General features: G+C 40.9%; 2 protein-coding genes across 3 annotated transcripts; both read left to right on the forward strand.

The window, feature by feature from the left end:
• The first annotated feature begins 988 nt into the window (after positions 1 to 988).
• Positions 989 to 14,167, forward strand: dgkab (diacylglycerol kinase, alpha b). 2 transcript variants are annotated; one of them, XM_071537520.1, is made up of 25 exons: positions 989 to 1,122; positions 2,082 to 2,163; positions 3,174 to 3,250; positions 3,385 to 3,529; positions 3,992 to 4,066; positions 4,237 to 4,286; positions 4,704 to 4,778; positions 5,155 to 5,271; positions 5,435 to 5,552; positions 5,786 to 5,874; positions 6,910 to 7,020; positions 7,111 to 7,209; positions 7,317 to 7,367; positions 8,094 to 8,167; positions 8,315 to 8,389; positions 8,494 to 8,579; positions 8,674 to 8,763; positions 8,883 to 9,043; positions 9,520 to 9,584; positions 9,717 to 9,807; positions 9,936 to 10,122; positions 10,281 to 10,401; positions 10,504 to 10,564; positions 11,315 to 11,416; positions 11,606 to 14,167. In XM_071537520.1, the coding sequence occupies exons 2-24, from the start codon at positions 2,091 to 2,093 to the stop codon at positions 11,393 to 11,395; spliced, it is 2,172 nt and encodes a 723-aa protein (XP_071393621.1). In that variant the 5' UTR covers positions 989 to 1,122; positions 2,082 to 2,090; the 3' UTR covers positions 11,396 to 11,416; positions 11,606 to 14,167. The 2 variants fall into 2 exon arrangements, with proteins under 2 accessions (XP_071393621.1, XP_071393622.1); XM_071537521.1 differs by having other exon boundaries at positions 7,320 to 7,367.
• Positions 14,168 to 17,231: 3,064 nt separating this feature from the next.
• On the forward strand, positions 17,232 to 23,192 carry LOC139659299 (probable nuclear hormone receptor HR38). The gene is made up of 7 exons (XM_071537519.1): positions 17,232 to 17,384; positions 19,034 to 19,866; positions 19,993 to 20,122; positions 20,392 to 20,555; positions 20,750 to 20,952; positions 21,039 to 21,217; positions 21,364 to 23,192. The coding sequence occupies exons 2-7, from the start codon at positions 19,036 to 19,038 to the stop codon at positions 21,624 to 21,626; spliced, it is 1,770 nt and encodes a 589-aa protein (XP_071393620.1). The 5' UTR covers positions 17,232 to 17,384; positions 19,034 to 19,035; the 3' UTR covers positions 21,627 to 23,192.
• The last annotated feature ends 930 nt before the right edge of the window (positions 23,193 to 24,122 follow it).

Raw genomic sequence — 24,122 nt, forward strand, 5'->3', positions numbered from 1 at the left:
GTTGAGTCTTTTTTCTGGCCTCCTGATAGGTTTTTCCATTGTCTCTGTGTGTCTGACAGGTAGTTTCCGCTCATCCAAGGCTGTTTGAAATCAAATTGAATCCCTTGTCTCTATGATGTTTCAACATAATATAACAAATCTGATCTTCTTTTTTTTTTTTTTTTTTGGCTATGCTCTTTCCAGCTTGTCGGAAGTAACTGGAGCACTCAGCATATCATCCATATTCTCTTTCCTTTCTGTTTATTACACCTGCAAAAAGGTTCTTCTGCTCTATTTGTGGGATTTCTTTAATCTCCAAAGCTTTATACTGCTTCAGAATAGTATCTTTTATTCTGTACCCTTGCTTTCAACATTTCCTGCATGAGACAACACAACACTTGGTTTTACCTCTGTCCTACACTTCCCATATCCAACCCAGTCTCTGGTGTATTACCTAGGCCTACTATCCGAGACAGAGGGAGGGGAGGGAGACCAGAAGAATATTCTCTCTTTAATGGCAGAAAACACAACCAAATATTAGTTCTTTGAAGACAACAATCTACTATGCCTTGTAAATTATAAAATTAAACAATGACTAACTTGCATGGTTTGAAGCTGCAGTTATTCTGCACATTCTTGCCACACAAACCCCACTTTTGCAACGGCCGCATTCCTCCATGCTCACCTATTTGAGGACATTAAAATCAGTTTATGAATTCACATTAAGTATTTCATTCTTTTACATATTTCCATTCTCTTCTAAAGCTGGAAACGCAAGAGCCAAATCTCACAGGCCGCTGACTCAGACTAAAGCTGCAAAATTTAGAAACTGTTTTGACTAGGAAGAAGGGTATGATGAATCTGTGTGTGTGTGCGTGTGTGTGTGTGTGCCTGTGTGTGTCTATGTGTGTGTCTGTGCGCGCGCGAGGCGGTGCCACTAACTGTAATTATGTGGCTAAAAGCTCCTCCTCCGCCCATTCTAAATCCCTTATATCCGCTAATACTGCGGCAGACATTTACCCAGAAGTACCAGCTGCCAGCTGCCGTCAAGCAACATATTAAAGTTCCATGTTTTAGATCTGTCGCTGTGGGAGCGCCTCCACTTCGTCCCTCCATCCGCTGCCGTCTGTTTGGAGCTACAAGGTAAGACGTGTTGACTGTTTCAGGTTGAAGCTGCTGTCGGGACTGTCCTGTACCTGGGTGACTGACTGACCACCTGTCGATCACTGAGCTATGATGATGATGATGAATTAAACAATCATGCCCGTCAATCACCCTGGCTTTAAATTATAATCCTGTCTGATGGGTGCGCCTTTTAAAAGGTTGGGCTTAATTGTTGATTTTTTGAATTGCTGCACTAGCCTGTGAGTTATAGTTACTGATTAAGCCGTTGTGATATTAAAATGTTTTTTCTGGGCTATAGGCCTGCATTAAAAAAAAAAATTAAAATAACTGCACAGTTTTCCCAGCAGACTCTGTATCCCTGAAGCCTGGTGTTCAATTCATTTTCTCTTTTTTTTGGTCAGACTTAAAGTGCTAAAGCTCTGCCACATAGATCCAGTGTTATTATGTTGTGCTGCTTTGATTTACTGCTTCATGATGTATAGACTGTGGGAAAACTTAATAAGGACCTTTGTATGTTGTCAGATCTTGTTACAAAATTGGCAGCATTTTGATCACCCCACCCTAAGGTTCCAAAGGTGGAAACTAATGTGAAACAGACAGATAAGATTTCCTTTAATCAGAGGGGTGAGAGTCATGTGCAGTGCAAACTCCAGAGATGCTTTTCTCAGTAAGGGAGACCTCAAACTGTCTGACCGACCTGAAGCCAGACACTGGCTGATCGGTGGAAGTGTCTTGTTAGGAGGTGTGTTGTTTTACTTACTACTGGCATGGGCAATTCGAGGAATGGAGGCAAACCAGTTCATGTGAGTCACTGTGAAACCGTTGTGCATGACCTATTGAAAGTTAAGGTCTGTGCCCATAGCAATCTTAACTTGCTGCTCCATGGTGGTTGTTTTTATCCTCATCCTTATATTTTTTTCTTCTTCTTCCTATCACACTGTGACTGTCCTGTTGTTGGTTTCTGTTGGTTTGCTCAGCTGTCCAGCATGGCGCTGTCTGAAGACGCAGAAGGCTCTCTGACTCCTGTGGATTTTATCCAGCTGCAGCAGTACATGGAATGTAAGTTTCTCCTTTTCACTGTCGCATTATATCAGCAGTAAATGAATATTGTTGTAATCTAAATACACAACACTCATGTCTGACTTTGCTATGAATTTCTCCTTCGGGGGATCAATAGAGTATCACAGAAAACACGCTGAAGGTAGGAGGCTGATATTTACTACGTTTTGGAAGGCAGCCTCTTCTGCCACAAGAAATCACTGAGGGATGTGATGAGAGCAAACTGCATCAGCACAAAAACACAAACTAAATGAGTGCAGTTTAGTCGCCCATCTGTCATCAGCATCACCCGTTACTTAACTTTCCTATTCTCTTGCGTTATCAAACAAATACAAAAAAAAAAACCCGTCCAAAATGTAGGTGAAAACACTTCCGCTGGGGTTTCAGCCCATGGAGAGTTTTAAAGAGCTGGAGAGAGTGGCATGGGGAGTTCATACAGTGCTAAAAATATTCCGCCGCACACTCAAAGGCTTTGAAAGAAATGAAATGGGTCTGTAGCCTTTCAGTGTGGAGTATTTTCGTCGTTGGATAATGGATGAATGGATAATTACTCCTGCTCCCACCAGGACCTGAGAAAAAGCAAAGCTGTGCACAGGGTATGGGAATATTACAGGCTTAGGTTTTACCACTCACAGCGGGGCTTGAACCTGCAGTAAAGTAGGATGCAAAGCCTACAGGGAGTCTATATTACCAGGCAGCAAGACTGTCCTCAATCAGTGAGTTTGGGATTGTTTGCTGTATTAGCACCCACAAGCCATGTAATGAGTACTGTGGCAAATGGGCAATGGACTGAATTAGTCACCATGCTTCTCCAAACTCAACTCTTAGTGTTTTTCTCTCTGTTAATTAGTCATGTTTAGAGTCATGCAGACTGCACAGATGCACATCAGAAGCTTTAATGCATTCATTCTCATTAATTACTGTTTCAATATTGTGTTCCCATCCGATTCATTCATTTAAACCACATTTGAAGCATCTGACTTTTCACATGTTAATTGTTCTCCATGCAGATAGCAGCTTCAGGGTGAAGGACGTGGTTAAGGAGTTTCATGCCGGAGGTCGGCTGGTGCAGCACAGGTTTGGAGAGGTGAGTCACGGAACAGCACCTATGTGAACAGATTTTGCTTTGTAGAATGACAAATGTTACACACACACACACACACTCACTCATACACATTGCTGTTCTGCCCCACTGACACTGTGTTTGATTTGTGTCCTCAGTGCATCGACGCGGTGGGGTTCTGTCTCTTCCTGAAGACCTACCTGGAGGTGGACGACTTCCCCGCGGACTTCTGCCAACGCCTTTTTCGCTATTTTCAGAATGTGGAGCAGGATGGGTCTATGAGGAGCCCTGTGCCCAAAGGCGGTAAGATGTCCTCTGTGTCCACTTCTTTTTAAGTACCAGCACTGAAAAGGTGTTCAGAGGTAGAGCACCGAGCTCTACAACCATGCTGTCGGGAATTTCCAATATCCTGAAAATAACAAGAGCGAGAGAGCTGTGAAGAGCCGATCCTGGTGGACACTTTATCCACCGCCCACCTTTATTTTTTATTTATTTTATAATTTTTTAGCTTGTAGCACTGCAGTCATAGGCTTAGTTTTGGAGATCACTGCACCTGTTCCAATAACCACTATAAAGCTCAAGCTATGACTAAGTAATTGCTTTTATACAGTGCTACTACATTTCCCTTCAAATATGGGACTGAAAAAATGTTCTTCAGCCATGTGAGTCAGACAGAATGTGTTGTTTTCAGGCCTCCACAAAGAAAAGATGCTTCTCAGTTTGGTCAAAAGTTTTTGCAGGCAACCTACATGTCTTTTCTTTCAGGTGGGGTCTTCCTCCGTGACGTGTCCTGTTACTTCTCTGTGCTGGAGGAAGCACAGCCGCAGGAGAAGCTCGAATGTTTGTTTCATTTATCACTCTGAATAAGACCTCTGTTAAATGTTTATTGTAGTCCTGCGTTATTTTATAAATTCTTAATTGAATGATTTAAAATGATGACTTGGATGGTTTGAGCACGTGAAGAATGGTTGCATCTTTGATTTACTTACTGAATTGTGTTTTGCTTCCAGTTACTTTCAAACTTTATGACAAAGATGGCAATGGACTCCTGGACAGCTCCGTAAGTTACTCAAAATGTTTTAAGTTGCTGTATCTGTTCTATGTTTATGACATTGTGTGCATGTACATGCAAATTGATATTTCAAAATTATTTGGGATACTCAAGTGTTCAGTTTAACATTTGGCACATGTTAGTGCCATATAAGTTCTTATCTCCATTATGAGAAACCCGAATAGCTGGGATATGCAGATATCAGCATCCTGAAACATTTAAAGAGTATCCCATTTACTGTTGCTGTTTTGTTCTGTTTGCTCTATAAATTCCAATCTCATGATAATGTTCAGAATATTTTGCTTATCCATGTACAGAAAATGAAGAAGGGTATCCATCTCTTATCCCAAATGTGACCATAACTAGAATAAGAGCAAATACCAAGAATTTGCTTTGAATGTAAACACTTTGTTTCCTCCTGATCAGGAAGTGGATCGTATTATCACCCAGATGATGCGGGCTGCAGACTATCTGGGTTGGGATGTGACTGAACTCAGACCAGTAGGAGCCTCCTTTTGATGCCATTGTCATTATCAAGCCTGCATGACTTTAATTATAACATAAGAGGAATAAGTTGTTATTCCAGAAAAGCTGATGAATTTGTTATGTGCGACCTGCTGTTCCCTAAGTAGATAGATGAAAATCACAATTGATGAGAAACATATTCATATATATTTAACACCTCAGAGTTTATGGGGTACACAAACACAACATGTATAACAACTTGAAATTCAATAAATTGAAGTAATCACAGTTAAGTGATAGATTATCATAAAAATTGTTTATATCACACGAGAGCGTATGTCCTAGAAGTAAAAGGCAGTTTCACTGCATATTAATTGCATGATAATTAACAGGTGTGTTTGTGACTGGACAGGTGCTGAAGGAGATGATGACGGCGATTGATGTGGATGACAGTGGGACTGTCACCCTGGAGGAATGGGTGAAGGGAGGCATGAATAATGTGCCTTTACTGGTGCTGCTTGGACTGAAGGTGAGAGAATATTCATACACTATACAGTAAATACAGCACTGTTATACTATAATATTCCCTGTATGCTTTAATGTTGTTTTGAACAAACCAACTCTTAAATGTTACAGATAATATCAATAGTTTTTATTCAACTTCTAATGGTTTCTCCTCACCTCCCCCACAGATGACAGAGAGGGATGGGCAGCATATTTGGAGGATGAAGCATTTTAACAAGCCGACCTACTGTAACGTGTGTCAGAGCATGCTGCTCGGTCTGGGGAAGCAGGGACTCTGCTGCAACTGTAAGAGCAAACAGCAGCCACTAGGGGGCAACCATGCACCTCATACACAGTGCCAGGCCTTTTCCAATATACTTGTACTGTGTGTTATTTGTCAGTATCATTCACTGTAATCTCATAAGTAAAAATGTAGTCATACATATAATTCATTATATAAATGTAAGCTCTTCTGGAGAAAGCTTTGTCTTCATTAACACTGACACTTGTATAATATTGCTCCATTATTCTTCCTCCAGGCTGCAAGTACACTGTCCACAGTCAATGTGCCAACAAGAATCCTGTACCGTGCGCACGCACCTTTGTCAAATCTAAAAAGGAGATTGGTGTAAGAAGTATAATTATCCTTCTTTATTTCCAGTTCCCTTCTTTGGTTTCTAACATTATAATGAACAACACACTGATAACATGAAACCCACTGTTTCATCTCTTCCCCTCTCATTTACTGTTACATTTGAGTTTGAGTTTCAAGTTAAAGTTTAAAAAAGTAAAAAAAAAAAAAAAAAAAAAGTATTAATATAAGTTCCCTCTTTTACTGACCAAAAAGCCATTGGCAATGACACATTAACAACAGAGTACCTGAAAGTGCATTTGTCAGTAATCAGTGCAACCCGTCAGTGTTTTTTAAAGATTGCAGATTACAGCCTGTACAGTCCACTCAGTGCATTGGTCAGTGGCGTTCTGTTAAATGTCCTAAATTTACGGGAGCTTGGAAACAATGATCTTTTGTTTAGTTCAGCCTCTTTCCTGGATGGTCTTGTGGTCCTGTGCAGAATGGCCACACCCAACACTGCTTCACACTGTAGCTCACAACAGTGGGCAGCCCAAATGTCCTTAGTTGCCTGGGGAAGCAGAGGTGCCAGTGTGCTTTAGTCATAATTGAGTGTTGTGTGATGTGTGACAATGTGAAGTCATCGGACATCTAAAAGGCCTGAAATCTGTAGCTGTCCACAGTCTCCACAGTTACTTTGTGTCCCATGAGTGGGGTTTGGCCTGCGCTGATCCTTCTAAAGTGAACAATAACTTCTTTTGTCGTAAAGACATTTAGGGTTGAGTTACTGTCTTGGCACCACGCTAGTAAGTCCTGCCCTTCTCTCCAGGAAGCACTCTCAGCATTAACTACTTTTAATATAAAAACATTCGTGGCAACCTTGTTTACAAAGTTGGAGCTGGAGCGTGGACAGTTCCTGGAGCTGAAGTGGCATAGCATCCTAAGACTTGTGCAGACATGAGTATGAGAATATGTGAAAACAACTTTAGGTGATTATAAATGGACTTGGCAGCAACAGCAGTGGTATGGCAATCACTTCCATGGATTGTGCAAACAGCACTAGGTAATGAAAAGTCTCCCCCTGTGTCGCAGGAGCCGGCCCACGACTGGATCAGTGCAGATTGTAACTCCAGTAAGTGTCAGGTCTGCCACAAGAAGATCAAGACCTCAGCAGGGAAGCGATGCGTGTGGTGCCATGAGATGGTGAGGACCGTGTGCGTTTGTGTACTCTGGCATGAATGAGTTTTTCTCAAAATATGTCCAATAAGCCTGTCTCTATCAACTCTCTTTAAGCGTCATGATGACTGTGTGCTCTCTGGCTTATCGGCATGTGATTGTGGGTCGCTGAGAGATCATATACTCCCTCCATGGGCCATATATGCCGTCTCAAAGGTAAAACGAAAAACATCCTCTAAAAGACACCGTCACCATAAATGTAGGCAGATTCAAAACGTTCACGATGACCATCTCTCCTTTCTCTGTCTGTCTGTCCGTCCCAGGAGGAGGACACCAGCCTGCTGAATGTCACCCCTGACGGCCACGTGCTGCAGGTCTGTCAGTCTGGGGGGGGCACCGTCCCAAATCATCCCAACACGCCTTTATTCTTCTTCCAACTTGACACCCACACACTTGCTCTGCGAGGTCCCTTTCCAATATTCTGCACAAACAACCACCTGCATATGCACTTGTCCAAACATGTGTGGGAGGGATCAATAATTATTTACCCAGAGACAGATAGGAGGCTGTAGAAAGTGGGGTGAAGGAGTTCCCAACCAAAATTAAAAACTGCAGCCTTGTGTTGTCATGCATACAAATCTGTCAACCTCAGCAGCTCTAATGCATTGAGGGATGATATGGGGACGATTATACTGGCAAAGTTCAGATAGTTGTGTAAATATATAGGCAAGAAATGTATGATCTGTAAAAACCCATGAATTAGGAGTACTGCATAGCCTATTCTACTGATGATGGTATTCATAGACTATTATATTATGATTCAAACCCCCTTTCATCAGGACACCTTTACAAAAACAGGACTATTAAATCCTTTGTGCCAATACGTCATATAAGACAAGAGGGGGCTAAAACATGAAACTCCTTCCTTGGATGGTTTGTGCCTGGACTGAATTTTTATTATTGTATACACTTGTTTTTTAACTGAATATGGGTATGAAAACTGTAGAATATGAAAATGTATGAAAATATGTATTTGTCAGATGAGTTACATATTCCAGTGGATCTTCTTCAATCAGTTTTGTTTTTTGTTTTTTTCTCAGATTGTTCCAGTTCCAGACACCCACCCTCTGCTGGTATTTGTGAACCCAAAGAGTGGAGGAAAGCAGGGTGAGAGGTAAGTACCCCACAGGGCAGATATCACTAAATGTAATCTTTCCATTTTTATATCTGAGAATAAATGTTCCCACATAGGTTTTTCTGCCTAGGTGGGCTGGCCTTCAGTAGCAGAATTGTCTGTGTTTCTGTGTGTTATTTTTTCCAGAGTGCTGAGGAAGTTCCAGTACCTACTGAACCCACGTCAAGTGTATAACCTGTCCAATGGAGGTCCTGCCCCAGGGTACAGCAGACTTTGGCCACAGTGGGATTCAGAGTGGGAATGACAGTTTAAAGTATACAGTTGATTTCAGGTTCTTCACATTAACATTGCATTTGTTATCCTAGACTACATTTCTTCCGCAACCTGCGTGAGTACAGGATCTTGGTGTGTGGAGGAGACGGCACGGTTGGGTGGATTCTGGATGCTATAGGTACCGCAGGTCCCTCTTTGAGTTATGGAAGTGATTCAGATTACCATAAACCCAATTTGATCTCTCAGGCTAAAGAACGTATCTGTGATTTCAGACAAAGAACAGCTCCAGGTGCATCCTCCAATCGCAGTCCTGCCTCTGGGCACTGGGAACGATCTGGCCCGCTGCCTGCGCTGGGGAGGAGGTAAGTCCATCAAAACATGTACTTAAAATCAAGCAACCATCACTCATTGCTCTGCCTTATTGCTGATATCACCGCCCTATGTGTATACCCCTCTTGTTTTTGTTGAAATCCTATGTAAGGGTACGAGGGGTCGGATTTGACTGAGATCCTAAAGGAGATTGAAGGCGGTGTGTTGATGCCTTTGGACCGCTGGAGCATTCGGGTGATACCAGACGACCCCAAGGAGGCCGGAGACCCGGTGCCCTACGAGATCATCAACAACTACTTCTCCATTGGAGTGGTGAGTCACAGCTTCAGGGTTTTGTACTCTGGTGTCACCAGGGATCCTTTAAACTCCATGATCAGATTGACGATACCTTAGAAAAACATGATCTGGTTGCATCTTGTTGAAGTAGGCGTGCTTGTAGGGGGATGGTGAGATTACAAACATCATTTTACACAATCTGAAATGATGGTTAATCATGGTTGTTAATGATGGTCATAGAAAGTGCTGTTAAATTTGCAGTTGCAAATTATGAATAAATTGCCTCTTCAACTTCATACTTCTTAACCTTTGGAGGCAAAGTAATAAATAAACTGAAAGTAATTATTATATATATGTTACTGTTTGGCCCAATCCAATGGAGATTGGCCTATTGATTATAATTTTTTATGAGGTTATTAGTAATCTGTTACAAATTATATTTTACAAATATAATTAAAGTGTCTGCCACATCATCTGATTGCCTGTATGTATGTCAATGTGCCTCTGAGCAGGATGCCTCTATTGCTCACCGTTTCCACTCTATGAGAGAGAAACACCCCCAGAGGTTCAACAGCAGGTGAGTGGGAATTCAAGTGTCTATGTGTCTGAATGTATATTTTCTGAGAAACAATGAAATAGAGCTTATATATATATTTTTTTTTTTATCAGAAATGTGGTAGATCTTCTTTTTTTCTCTGTTGTCTTTAAGAATGAAGAACAAGCTTTGGTATTTTGAGTTTGCCACCTCTGAGTCCATCTCTGCCTCCTGCAAGAACCTAAAGGAGTGTTTCAGCATTGAGGTGAAATTTGTCTCACCAAAACTAACCATTTATATTTCACAAAAAGGATCACTTTCTGAAGAATTATTTTTTGTGCAATTATGTCTGCAAGCTTGTTTCATGTTAACCTGTTCGTCTGCCTCCACCAGTGCTGTGGGACCCCTCTGGACCTGAGCAGCCTGTCTCTGGAGGGCATAGCGGTCCTCAACATACCCAGCATGCATGGAGGCTCCAACCTCTGGGGTGAATCAAAGAAGCCTGATCGAGCTAGCGTGTCAGAGGAGGAGCCCAGTGGGGTGATCACTGACTCTGAGCTGCTGAAAACGAGCTCACAAGGTAAGACTAAAGAAACATTGTTTATTCTGTACTGAGAGTGAGCCCTCTCTCCAACATCTCCCCCTACATCCCTCTTCCATCCGCCTGGTCAACCATCATATTGATTTCATCTTTCATCAACTCTTTGACCTTCGTTTGTGTGTTTTATTTCTGCCCAGATATGAGTGACAAGCGTTTGGAGGTGGTGGGGCTGGAGGGCGTCATAGAGATGGGTCAGATCTACACTGGGCTGAAGAGTGCTGGGCACAGACTGGCACAAACCTCTCAAATTACCATCAGGTTGTGCATCTTCCTCTCTTCATTCTGGTTTAAAGAAATATAGACATAATATTCACATATAAATGGTGTAATTTAATCTCATTGTCACTCCTCTATATGCAGGACAAAAAAAGCCCTGCCCATGCAAATCGATGGGGAACCCTGGATGCAGCCTCCTTGCACTGTAAGTTTTATCAGCCATTCAGATTCAGTGTCATTATGCGCAATATTCATAAAAGTCAGCGGTAACAGCATTGCAGTGTGCATCATCTGCAGCTCATTAATTAGAATTTATTTAGAAATTGACTGTGATTACCGTGACGGAGCCACATTAGTGCTACCTTGTCGTCAGCGATAAGAGCCATTGAAAATCAGCACATTAATTAGCGTTAGATTTAACAGCCACCCTGATTATGGACACCTGTGGGAGCTGTGTCAAGCCAGAGAGAGAAGTGGAAGTGAAGTGACAGATGTTGCCTTCACAATAAAAGCGTACATTTTGTCACTTCTGAAAAAAAGGAACAATTTATATTTAGTATTAGGGTGGACAGAATAACAAGAATGTTCTCAAAATACTTCATTGCAATAAATATAGAGTTAAACCCTAGCTGTTAAATAGATGATTTTTGCTAATTTTCCTTTTCACGGCATATATTAATAGCCACATAGCCCTATGCAAGATGACATATATACAAGGCTGCCAAAAATATGCAAACAGATTCTCAAACTCCAAACTTATACCAGATATCTTGGAAGGGTGTCTGCTTTCTTATAAACATTTATAGAGGAGCTTCAATTCCACTGTCTTGATTAGTTATGTACAAATTTAAAGGAATATATAAATATTGTTGGGGTCCTTATCAGCTTGGTTGATAAGGGCACAAGAAGCTGGTCTCCAGTGATCTCACAGTGTGTTTCCTTTTATTTATCATAGATCCACATAACTCACAAGAACCAAGCCAACATGCTCATGGCTGCACCAACAAAACCATCCGGTTTCTTCCACCTCAAGTAGAGCGAGAGCTTGATACAGCAGGTAAACCTTCCAGTCCTCTGAGGAACGCTGCACCACACCACAGATATGAGCGGGGAAATGATGCAGGAGGCATATCCTGTTATGAACACTCAGTGTCCACTACTCAGTGTATAACAATTATATATTTTGAAAGTGTTATTGTGTATGTCTTTTGCACATGATCCATGATATAATTTCATGTTATTTCAGAACAGACAGCTAACATGAAGGCGGCGACCACACTGACAAACCACACTGACAAACCAAATCGAAAGTGTTTTGTGCAAATTTCTCCACTGTTTTCTATGACTTCAGAACATCAGCACCAGACTCAAAGTGAGTGTTGCAGTAATCAATGCGAGTGTTTGAAGTTAACCTCGGCCAAACCTCAACATGCAGTGCGTTGTGCTTCAGCTGGCTATCACAGCAGCAGTTGCATTGTGATCTGCTTGCAAGCTAACGCTCCATAACGTTTCTCAGCATTTCAGTCTGATCGTCGCCATTGTGTGCCAACTCAATACACACTCTGTTTTTTCTTTTTTTTTATTGGATCAGGACAGGATTTCACCACAAATTGGTTTTGCATCCACATGGATAAGCATTACATATTTATGTGTTTTATGTTGTGGTAGCATTTTCTGTGGTAAATCTAATTTAGTTCATGTAGCTTCCCAGTAAGCTTCATCTGCAGTTCCTAACACAGCTAGTAAGTGAACTGGCTTTGTTTGGCCTTCAGAAGCTCACTTGCCTCCTTGTAACACAACATGAACCTACCTGTCTGTTGAGACTTCTTGCACTGTAATTGTTTACCTAGTAGAAATTATTTAATATATTTTATTTCATTGTTTTTTACTGTTTCTTAAATAGATGTTGAGAAGTCCATGTGAGATGTATTTGATTGAATGTGACTGAATGTGGTTTTATAAAGGCTGGATATAGTTACGGCTTGAAAGTGCTGAGCGGGGCGTTTATGGTAGTAATTCTCCCAATTTGTTTTATTTGTACCTTAAACCTAAGAACCAATTCTTATTCCTCTACTTCTGAGAAGAAGAACAAGGCAGAACTAACTGGCTGTTTCTAGGCCTGATAGGTTAGACTATAGATTGTTTAGGCTTCCACCATCATTAGAATTGAAACGGAAAACCACTAAAAGAAAAAACCTTTTCATTGAGTTGTACATCTCAAGGTGGCTGTACTGGACGGGAGTCACGTTAGCTTCCTGAATGTTGCTTGTAGCAGTTTTCTTACAGTGAATGGTTACTAACAATTTGCATCATCTGCAGTAACAAGAATCTCCCCCCTAACTAGGCTTCTGGAAAATAACCGTGAAATACACAGAACACTTTATCTCCATCATCCTGAATGATGATGAAAGATGAATAAAAGCAGTGAAAGTTGCCCAAAAACATTTATTTTGTACAAGAGAGAGGAGGAGCAAGTAGAAGTGCCTGAAAGAGTGTTTGAAAACAGTTAAGGTTAAAAATAAATTTTAATGGCATGCGCTTTATGCTTTGTGTTGACTATATGAAGCACCAGCCAAGTCATTTTAAACATGATTTGAATGCATTTAATAGGTTATTTTTCAGACAACTTGCTTTGGGGAGTTTCATAATCATATAATGAGTTGTAATATAGTTATCAGTATGTTACATAGGTATCAACCAGCGGGAGAAACAAGTAACATAATGGAAGATGACAATACTAGTGTCCAATGCATCTGCTTCAAGGTGAGAAACACAATGAAATGTTTTTGTTTGTTTTGTGGGTAGCGTATCTTTAAACTTATACTACAGTTTAAGTCTTTAACTTTCAGGAGTCAGCCTCATGGAGGATTGTAAATAGGCTAGAAAATGTTGATTATCTGTGCTCTTTATTTGTATGTTAATTTAATACCTTGTCTTGATGTCAATTTAGTAGTCATTTACATTTGTGTCTTGACAGTGAAGCTCGTACAGCATCACATTGACAAAATATACTGTATGCTCCTCAGTAGAAGAGACTGAAAGCCAATGAATTGGGCAGTTAAAGTCTGTTCTCCCCCCTACTGAAACACTACTGCTCCACCACTGTTGTTTACAAAGGATTTATTGGATTTTGAGACTGTTTTTGTCTGAGCTTCTGATGTATGTAAAGACAGTATGTGACAGCTAAATATGAAGCTGTGAAAGGTTTGCTTACATTTTACAGTTTGTAACCACTGGACTGAAACAGACCTGTATTTTGAGTTACTATGTGTTAATTAAGAATGTTCCCAAAATCTTATCTTCATCTCAGTGTCGAACTCTTTAAAGAACAAATGGCAATACACCCCAAATTTTACATGGTGAAATAAATTCCAGATTATATCTTTAAAACCGACTAGTTACTCTGCTTTCAACCAAGTCATCCGAATCCATGATTGTCTCTGGACTCTAAAACTGAGAGTTATGCCTGCAAGCAAACCTCTTCAACACATGGACAGTAGAGAGGAGAAGTGTGGGGCATTCTCCCTTTATTCTTACTGAATGTTGACTATCCAGAAGGGCTGGAGTATGATTTGAGTCAGGATTATCAAGTGTTCTCCCTTTCTGTGGGCTCCCAGAAGAAAACCCTGGTAATGTGTCGTACAGAAATATCTTAATCTTAATGTTGGCGTCTCTGAAACTGTCCTGGACTGGTTATTATCTTGCCTCTCACAAAGAATAATTGTCAACACTTAACACATTTATTCCTGTGTATTAACCTGCATTTACCTATGGAAAAGTATTGGAAATATGCAATAAAACTAAAAATCTCTGGAATATCTCTCCACAATCTCCACAATATAAGGGTGTGACAGCATAAGATGAGTACAAATGTAATGTTTGGATCAATAGTGTTAAGAGGAAGGGGTAATCCAGAGTTAGTGAAGAAAAGAAGGGGTGTGGGGGGGAGGGGGGCTTGTATTTAAAAACTGAGGCTCTTCCTTTCCCTCATGAATATGCAGACAAGTAGTAATCTGTCTCTGATCTGTTCTGAACACCTGGTGTCTGGTTGCTCTTTCCTGGGAAAAATGCTCTGGCGCACAGCAAATGATGAGTTTCACGTTTCCAGCAACAGCAGTTTTATGTAAAATACACCCATCTTATCAGCCTAAATGATGAAATGGGGCTGTGACAGTGAAGATTATTACAGTATTTGCCTCACACACATAGGAAGTGACAAATGGAAACTTGAGAGCAAAATCATGCAAACTTTTCTCCAAAATAGCAGCAAGGAAGCGCTGTGCTCAGTTGCTCACACCATGCTACGTCATTATTTCTGTATCATGTACTGAAATCCAAAAATGAAAACAGTTAGTTCCTGCTGACTTTTGAGGTTGCCAAAGTGCGAAGTTGCCCAGTGCAGAAAATCCAACAGGAAATCCAAGGAAGACGACGTCACAAGAAGTTCATGAGACGTTAACCAGCTAACCACATGATCTGCAGTCAGCAACTCCTCACTTTCTCTTTGAAAACATAAGACTTCTATAAACAACAAAAACTACCTCTAGGCAATATTATTCTTCATCTCAGATTATACTTTACAACAAGCAATTTTGTCTTATTTCAGTTGTTGATATTGAGAATTGGAGATAAAAAAAATCTTAATACCAGTGGTGACAGTTGATTTCCAGAGCAGCTGTCTTTAGAAAAGTTTATTTGTTCCACCATAGCTAAATATAACTGTGAAGTGAAAATTCACCCCTATATAACAGACTTTATATACGTTATTCCTATGATCCTAGATAGTTCAAACAATATTTATGAACATGAACGACTCTCTCCATAGCTTAAGATGAAGGTACAGGGGGTTCAGGCCTACGTATTAAACGTATTGAGGTTGCCAAGCACAGAGTTCCATCAAGCTGAGTGCAATGCTATGTGTGTGTGTGTGTGTGTGTGTGTGTGTGTGTGTGTGTGTGTGCGTGCGCGTGCGTGTGTATGAGAGTACGTTTGAAAGAGACAAAAAGATGATGTCCAGTCTAGGGTTGGTTATTTTGTGTTTTAAAGAGAAGCTCCACCCACCATGCTACACTCCCTGTGATGTGTGTGTTAGAGAGGGAGAGAGAGAGAGAGAGAGAGAGAGAGAGTCAGACGGATTAGCTGCACTCGTTTCACTCAGGGAAAGTCTAGACTCCACCTTATCCTGTGGAACCCATATAACTTTTCCAGTACTTAAAAAAGAAACTAGAAGTTACTTAAACCGAGTGCAAAACCCCGGGAGAGGCTCTGGCAGTGTTTGTGTGTATTGGATTCTCTTGTTGTGGAGAGGTAATGACATAAGGGGGTTAGATTATGTGATGCTTATATTGCTGCTGACAAATGGAAGTGTGCAGCTGTGAGTAATACATCTATAGTGCACTCTGCCTGTTGATGCCAATGCAATGTGAGGTGTGGCTCTAAAAACTGAAAATGCTGTCTTGAATGCAAAGTGTAAATTAATATACTTCTCATATTTTCTGTGTCAGAGATTTTTCTTTCCTAATGCACAGAGGATTCATTGTATTGAAAAAGAGAAAGTAGAGCAATGCAGACTCTCTGGATTGTAGGTAGATGCTTTGCTACACGCGTTTGTGTGTGTGTGTGTGTGTGTTTGTGTGTGTGTGTGTGTGTGGGGGGGGGGTTCAGTGCTGTTGTTATATTTCATGGCGTTGCGGAAAAAGAGAGGAAAAGAGGTTTTTGACATTACATGGTGCAATTTAAGCAACTAACTGAAAGGACGTGATGCAATTTTCCTGAAACTTATGCAGCAGAAACTGCATGGAACTGGATCTGAAAAAATATTTTTGAGCACTCAGTTGAAAAAAATCATTAATCAGTCAAACAAAAAATTGAGCCGGTGATACATGAAAGGTTGGATCAAAATTTTTATTTCACTTAAATTGTGAGTTACTAACTTGCTAGCTTCCCCATCCCAGAGCTAACTGTGGCAAGGATGCTTTTGCAGCCAGGACTTCATAATTGTTTTTGAAACTGTGAGAGATTTTAGTGAATTGAATCACTGATATGAACCTACTGTCATTTATTTTATAGAGAAAGTACTGTTCGGTTTTGTTCATCACCAAACAAATCAATGGAAATTGAAATGTATGACCTATGATAATTGAGTTGAATTGAATGGTGTTCATTTTATAGATTGTTTTTGTGTGTTTTCAAATAAAAATTGAATTTCCCTTTTCTGTTGTCCTTTATCATCCTGTAGCCTATTCACAGAATATCATACAAGAATCAGCTTCATGAGTAAAATATAATTCTATTTTTATCTGACACCATCCTCTTTCAATACATGGAAAAAATACAAGATTGAGTGTAATGGGGGGGGGGAATTGTCCCAGCAGCCAACTTATCAAGTCTATGGACCCATGTTATGTTGAAGAGGCCTATGTTATGAGAAAAAAAAAGCCAGGGTGTGGGTAAAACACAAATCAGAGAGTTATGACGCTTATTGCTCTATCATGACATAATTCGCCACGGTCTTGTTAATGTGTAACTGGTTATAACTTCATTTCCAGCAATAAAATGTCATCATCCACAGACTGGAGTTTATTTTTAGCATATTTCAGCCAGTAATAGCCCCACGTGTCTAACGTTGTCGTTGTTGGTTTATATTTAGATCAGACACTCCGCCGGCTCTTGCGTCAATGGAATCCCGTGCGTGCGTCAGACGGAAGAACGCCTGTGTGCAAGCGACGCCATTGGCTCGTGACCCGGAAAGTTCCACCGCCCCGTTCACCATTTATGGGCAAAGACACGCCTTTTGTCGATGCAAGCAAAATAAAACAGACGGTATGGTGCTCTGTGCATTGCTGTAGATTTCTCCTGAGGTGTGACACAGTGTGTGCGTATGCGTGTGTGTGTGTGTGTGAGAGAGAGCGAGAGAGTGAGCGAGCGGGCTCACAGCAGTTTCCAGAGGTGACATTCATGTGTTTCATTCGTGTGGAATAAATGAAAACACAAACCTTCAAAACCCGGATATTTGAATGAACCAGGTTAGTGAAAGTGTTCTATTTGCATGCGTTACTATTCACTTACTTTGGGTTGCTGGTCCATTAATGGTGATGATATTGAGGAAATAGTTGCTTCAAGTTATGATATATGCTCCATACTAACTATTTCCATAATAATCTAAGCTCACAGGACAATCCTAATTCATTTTATTATAATGTTAATGCCATTTGTATCTCATACCTGTTAGGGGGATTGTCCTCTTTTCTGGATAGCAGTCAAAGCTGTAATTTCTCATTTGTTCTCAGCAGTTACTTGTTCTTACCTGTGATAGCACAGTGACAATATTCTTGAGCCTCCAGTACATTATTCATCTAGGAGTGTTGCATGGCAAATAGTTGTTAAAGTATGTAATATTTTATTATTAGTCATGACATTTCCCAGAGTGAGATTAATGAAGTACTTATGCTGCTACAAGTATGTTACAAACTCTGTGGCAGAGTGGGTGTTCACTATTGTGTTGTGTCAGCTGTCCATCATCTAGATATTTAGCAGAGTTCAGAGCTTAAGTCATTACTTTTTCATCTAAATGCCTTTGTCGTGAGTTAACAATATTTCTTAGGTTTTCGGTGTGGCTCCATTAGAGTTATGTTGTTTATAATGCAAGTAAACTTATACAGTACATATTTTTAGGACAGAAATATGTGTTTGACACTTCAACAGGGGAGAATCAGTTTACTAGACTAAATCACAGTGGTTTTCCCCCATTTGATTTTCAGTAACAAGTCAATTTTAAATGTAAGTTTAAGTCGGTGATTTTCAAAGCGTGATCAGATGGTCTCCAGGGACGTGCTGCACCTTTGGATTGAGCAACTCATTGAGTGAGAAAGTTAACACTTACGCATGCACACCCATACACACACACACACACACACACACACACACACACACACACACACATACACACACACTCACTCACTCACACACACACGAACAGGCTTTGCCACCTTTCCCACTTTAGCTGGCATTTAGCCCACCCTGAAATACAATCTCCTGCACTCCCTGGTACAGAGGGTTGCCCTCCTCTGAAGGAGGTTTTCAAAGCATTAAAAGGCGGTAACACAATATCTTATTGCTTGACTGGACCACCTTCTACATTTTCTGAGAAGGACTGATAGGCCCTAAAGCTAGTGGAATGGCATGCAACGAGGGCGAAATGAGCATGTGTCCATTTAAGGTCCCAGTGTACTGTTAGGGTGGTAGGGTGGTCAATAGTTTTGAAAAACTATTGACCTAAAGCATTAAAGCAATATTTCACTTTCGGCCATTTGAGCTTTTTGCATACATAATACATATTAATGAACAGTCAACCAATATTATCAACTCTGGTTATGCATAGTGATTTCACTCACTTGCCTCCATTTTGAAAGCATAATCATAGAAAAATCATACTTTCAGATGAACTACAGTGATGTGTTCTATTATTTTTTGTCTAAGAAATTAGAATGTATGATGGTAGTTTACATACATAGAATCTTTTTGCCAGTAATTCAGACGTTTGATTATCATTATGAAAATGTATTTGTTATATGGTTTCACAAATGAACTGGAAAAATAGCCATCTGACATGGACTATTATTTGGTTTTTGAGTTTCATCAGTTGTAACCGTTTTGCTGTCTTTCTCTCTCGTAGCGATGCCCTGTGTACAAACCCAGTATGGTTCGCTACCCCATGACAACTACTTCAGCTCTGAGTTCCTGAACCCTGACCTCAATGCCAAACTGGTAATGGACATCAGTGGCCAAAAGGACCAGCTGTCTGCATCTTCGTTGCCCAGCATCAACACCTTGGTGGGAAATGGCTACATGGGAGAGTTTGATGCTTACTCCTGCAAGATCTCCACCTCTGCCCCCGCTTCTACTGTTTCATTCAGCCACGCTGCAGTAGCCGGAAGCTCCAGCCCTCAGATGCAGCACCAAGCCTTCAAGCTGGACGACCTCCAGGTGTACGGCTGCTACCCAGGCTCCTTTGCGCTCAGCTACCTCGATGAGACGCTGTCATCTTGTGGCTCCGACTACTACGGCAGTCCAGTTTATGGCACTGGCTCTCCCCCGACACCAGGCTTTCAGACCCAGTCCGCACCTGCCTGGGATTCCCCTTTCAGCCCCTACCCCTCGGCCCCCTCGTCCTCGGCGGCTGATAAGGCTGCTTTGGCTCAGCAGCTCTCTTTCTTTACCTTCAACTCTGCAACAGAGCAGCACTCTCCCATGGGGCAGCATCAGGACCCTCAGCAGGGCCAGGAAGACCCGTTCTTCCTGTCTCCTCAGCAGCATACCCCGCCTCTTCACTGCCCCCCGATGTCCCTGGACCAGGCGGGTCTGGAAAGCCCTATGGAAGGAACCATGACGTCTCTTAAGACCTGCAGCCCGGTAGCCAGTGAGGGTCGCTGTGCAGTTTGTGGTGACAATGCATCCTGTCAACACTATGGAGTTCGAACCTGTGAAGGCTGCAAAGGCTTCTTCAAGGTATGGAGCTGAATAGTGACTCTTTTATTTTGCCAGTTTAGTCTGCTTAGTGATACAGACATTCTTATTAATTATTTAAATTTTTATTACCATAGTAACAAAACTAATTTTGTCCATTCCTGACAGCGAACTGTACAGAAGAATGCAAAATATGTGTGCCTCGCCAGTAAAGACTGTCCAGTAGACAAGAGGCGGAGAAACCGCTGCCAGTTCTGCCGTTTCCAGAAGTGTCTTGCCGTGGGAATGGTCAAAGAAGGTAATGCAAAGTCGGACCCACTTAAAGCTTTCAGTGACTAATGTATGATGATGTGAAACTTAGGTTTGTATGACAGTCTTGTGAAACCAACGCTAGGAATGACAGACATATGTAACTGGAGCCTTACAGTGCCAGCTGCAGAAGAAGAGAAACTGAAACTGACACAGCAGTTGTTTGTGTGGTGACACGTGTGGTGATAGCCATGTGAGAATCACAAGCATGTACTCTGAGTCAATTTTCCTCTTTTTTTCTTACTCTCCATCTCTTAGTTGTTCGTACAGACAGCCTCAAAGGCCGGCGGGGTCGTCTACCCTCTAAACCTAAGACTGTGACTGAGACTTCGTCCGCCACCCCCCATGTCAACATCGTAGCCTCTCTTGTCAGGGCCCATTTAGACTCAAACCCAACCATAGGAAAGCTTGACTACTCCAAGGTAAAGCTCAAGACTTGCAGCATTCTCAGAGTTCCTTTATGTTTATTAGACTGCTTATAGTTACTACAATATACAATGTAAAATAAATGTAAATACACTGAACAGCTCATTGAATGTATTTGTGCAGTTCTTCAGTAAATCAGATGCTTTTAGGAGAACAGTGGCGATTACCGCTCTCCTCTCTCACTCCTCAGTACCAGGAGATGGTGGTCAGCCTGTCAGAGAAGGAGGACGCCAGTGATATCCAGCAGTTCTATGACCTCCTGTCCGGTGCCATGGATGTGATAAGGAAATGGGCCGAGACCATCCCAGGATTCACAGACTTCTGTGTGGAGGATCAGGAGCTGCTCCTCGAATCCGCCTTTGTCGAACTCTTCATCCTTCGACTGGCATACAGGTCGGCTTGTTTTTTACGATTAAAAACGAGCTGATGTGCGGCTTTATAATGGGCTGGTTGTGTTAACGGCTTGAAACTGTGTGCAGGTCGAGTCCAGAGAAGAACAAGCTGATCTTCTGCAACGGAGTGGTCCTTCACCGCATGCAGTGCGTTCGCAGCTTTGGCGACTGGATCGACTCCATCATGGATTTCTCGCAGAACCTTCACCGCATGAACCTCGATGTGTCCTCGTTTGCCTGTCTCGCAGCACTCGTTATCATCGCTGGTGAGACTCACATACACAAATTTGATTATGCTTGTTTGTTTAGTAAATATCATCGGTTTTCAATTTTACGTAAATATATTATGCATCTACTATGTCAGACTGTTCGTACCTGCCTGTGTTTCTCACTCGAACGTCTTTGCACTCAGATCGCCACGGCCTTAAAGAGCCCAAACGGGTCGAGGACTTCCAGAGCCAACTCATCACTTGTTTAAGGGAACATGTGAGCGGAAATGGATCGGAGCCGAGCCGGACCCAGCCCAACTATCTTTCTCGTCTCCTGGGCAAACTCCCTGAACTGAGGACACTCTGCACCCAGGGCCTGCAGCGGATCTTCTACCTGAAACTGGAGGACCTGGTCCCGCCTCCGCCAATTGTGGAGAAAATCTTTATGGATACCCTTCCATTCTGAATGAAAAGCAAAATAAAAAAGAAGAGAAATTCTTAATTGATGATTCAACTCTGGAAAAAAATGATAAAGACACAAAGGAGGTGGAAAGTAAACACCTAGTCTGAGTTCTTTACCTGTCGAACTCTACTGTTGAACTTGTTTGGCGAGGTGCCTGCTTCACCCCTTTCTATCACACTGACTTTCATACTGACTCTGTTCCAATGACCAGTTGACCATTATTTTTCTAACATTTAGTTTGAAAAAGTACACAAAGATGGATATCTTATTTCCAGTTCAATGAATTTGTCATGGACAGAGCTGAAATGAAACTAACATTTCAAGGACAGAGTTTAAATAGGTTTTTGTGTGCATTTGTAGAATGGCTTTATTGCTTTGCAAGATGTGTGAATGCTGTCTTTGCACACTGCAAATAGGACATGAGTGGTTGAGTAGATGCAATGCAGTGTTATGTATTCAGCTTTTACCAAAAACACTAAGATATGAACACAGTTCTCTTCGGTATTGGTTTTTGATGACTCACAGCTCCTCCAGTCTCTTTAAAAGAATACAAGAATACAAAGAATACAAAGTCCTAGTTTTCAAAAGGGATTTTTTTTTTTACTAATTTGAAAAGATAGTTATAGTCCTAATCACGCACCTGTGGAAGGCCTTGGATGAAGGTTTACTCTTATTTTGATAATACCAATTACAAACCTTAAAGCCTTAACCAAAATGTACTGCCATAACTCTAAAGCTGCCATTTTGTGATTTTAAAACAGAAATGGACACTTGCAAAGTGCCTTTTAAAAAGCCTCAGTCATTGAACCACATAGAGGCTTTGTGTACAACACAAATTTCATTCCAAATATCACATACCATGGGCCCCATTTATAAAAGGTTTGAAAAATGCAGTGTTCAAAAAACAATGTTACCATCCGTAACATCTTGAAATAAAAGTTCAGGTCTGTGCCAGCTTTTGAGTTGAAGTGCCTGAGGCTGTACTATGACAAAAAAAATGGAAATTAGATATACACTTTTCATCTTTTGCAGACTTGTCAGATTTAGAATATAGAAAATGAATGGAAATGAAAACCTTTTATACCTAAAGATGCTTGAAGATGACGATTACTTGTGTTCATAACTAATTAATAATAAGAGACATTTCATATTTGAGAAGCATTAATTGGTTCATCCTTTTGGCTGTTACATGGAAACACTCAAATACATCGCCCTTTATGTGTTTGTACAAGCCTCTGCTACTGTTACTGTTGTCTTCCACATTCTTCTGAAAAGAAGTATGTGCAGTTTTTATATGTTGGATTTTTTAAAATTTTCATCTCAAAATGAACTAGAAATTTCTTAAATTGAAATCACAATGTAATGTGATGAAAAGATGAGCAGCTAAGAGCACTTCAGTGTTCAAACACAGTATATAGCATACTTCTTTCCCTTTGTGTTTTACTGTTTGTTGGGGACATTTTGTGTAGACTTAAAGAATTTGAAATACTGTGAGGGTTTTCGTAATATGGTGCAGAATTATTCAGAGAGAGAGAATATTTAATAATAAAAAAACTGTTGAAAGTACACCGCTGGCTGCCATCATTCAAATTGAGTGATTATGAAATAGAGTGATACAGAATATTTCCTCTGAACCATCTGGTCTTTATCAGATTCTATTTTCTCTTATATTTCCAAACACATCTTCAGTTTGTTCTGGTTTCTGTTTTTGAAGCTTTATATCCAAGACTTCCTCTATATCTGCAGCTGACCAAATGGTTTTATTTTTTCATTACAGACTTTTGCTTTCCCTCTCCATTTGCTTTTACAACTTTGCAGGAAATTAAACATGGAATCACACCTAAAACATTTGACTGACAAAATGGCAAAATTCATTGAAAGGGGGATATTTTGTGTTCTACATGGAGGGAGATATTGTTGAAATCATTTAAATCTTCATAACAAAACTCTCTAAGTAGAGTCTAAAATACGTTGGCAGGTCAGTTTATACAGAACAGGAGAAAAATGTTAGAGCTTATTTAATACAATACAGTCTCTCAATGAAATCAGTACTTAGTGTTACTGCAACTTAATATGTGACTGTCACATATTAATTATGTGATGAATAGTGACCTTTCATCTACTTTTCTATGAGTCTATGGTGTTTTGTCACACAAGGCGTAAATATTAGCGACATTCAGGACCAGAGGAAGACTATACTATGTCCCTCTCAGCCACAGCAGACTGCGATACGGACTGCATTCAGCCGCCTGACACCTGATCCTACTGTACACCACGTTCCGGTCATCTGGATTTTGGTGTTGGCAGACAGAGTGGAAAAAAGGGACAAGAGGAGAAAAGAGGACGAGGCAATATGAAAGCTAGCTAACATAGAGATGCTCATTATATTACAAAATGGCAAGCATGTCACCCAACTCAGATCCTAATGGACACAGCGGACGAGTCCAGTGTCACAAGCCAGATTTAAATGGATGGCAGCAGCTAAGAGAGTCTACCTTT

Source organism: Centroberyx affinis, unplaced genomic scaffold (genome assembly GCF_046629955.1).
Source record: "Centroberyx affinis isolate AG114_WGS23_722 - 3 ecotype Tasmania unplaced genomic scaffold, CSIRO-AGI_Caff_v1 ptg003063l_1, whole genome shotgun sequence".
Taxonomy (NCBI): domain Eukaryota; kingdom Metazoa; phylum Chordata; class Actinopteri; order Beryciformes; family Berycidae; genus Centroberyx; species Centroberyx affinis.

Coding starts and splice junctions, on each gene's coding strand:
- dgkab (XM_071537520.1), top strand. CDS start 2,091: ATGGCGCTGTCTGAAGACGCAGAAGGCTCTCTGACTCCTGTGGATTTT. Junction 5,553..5,785: donor GCAGGGACTCTGCTGCAACT/GTAAGAGCAAAC, acceptor TTCTTCCTCCAG/GCTGCAAGTACACTGTCCAC. Junction 8,168..8,314: donor GGAGGAAAGCAGGGTGAGAG/GTAAGTACCCCA, acceptor TATTTTTTCCAG/AGTGCTGAGGAAGTTCCAGT.
- LOC139659299 (XM_071537519.1), top strand. CDS start 19,036: ATGCCCTGTGTACAAACCCAGTATGGTTCGCTACCCCATGACAACTAC. Junction 20,123..20,391: donor CGTGGGAATGGTCAAAGAAG/GTAATGCAAAGT, acceptor TCCATCTCTTAG/TTGTTCGTACAGACAGCCTC. Junction 20,556..20,749: donor GAAAGCTTGACTACTCCAAG/GTAAAGCTCAAG, acceptor CTCACTCCTCAG/TACCAGGAGATGGTGGTCAG.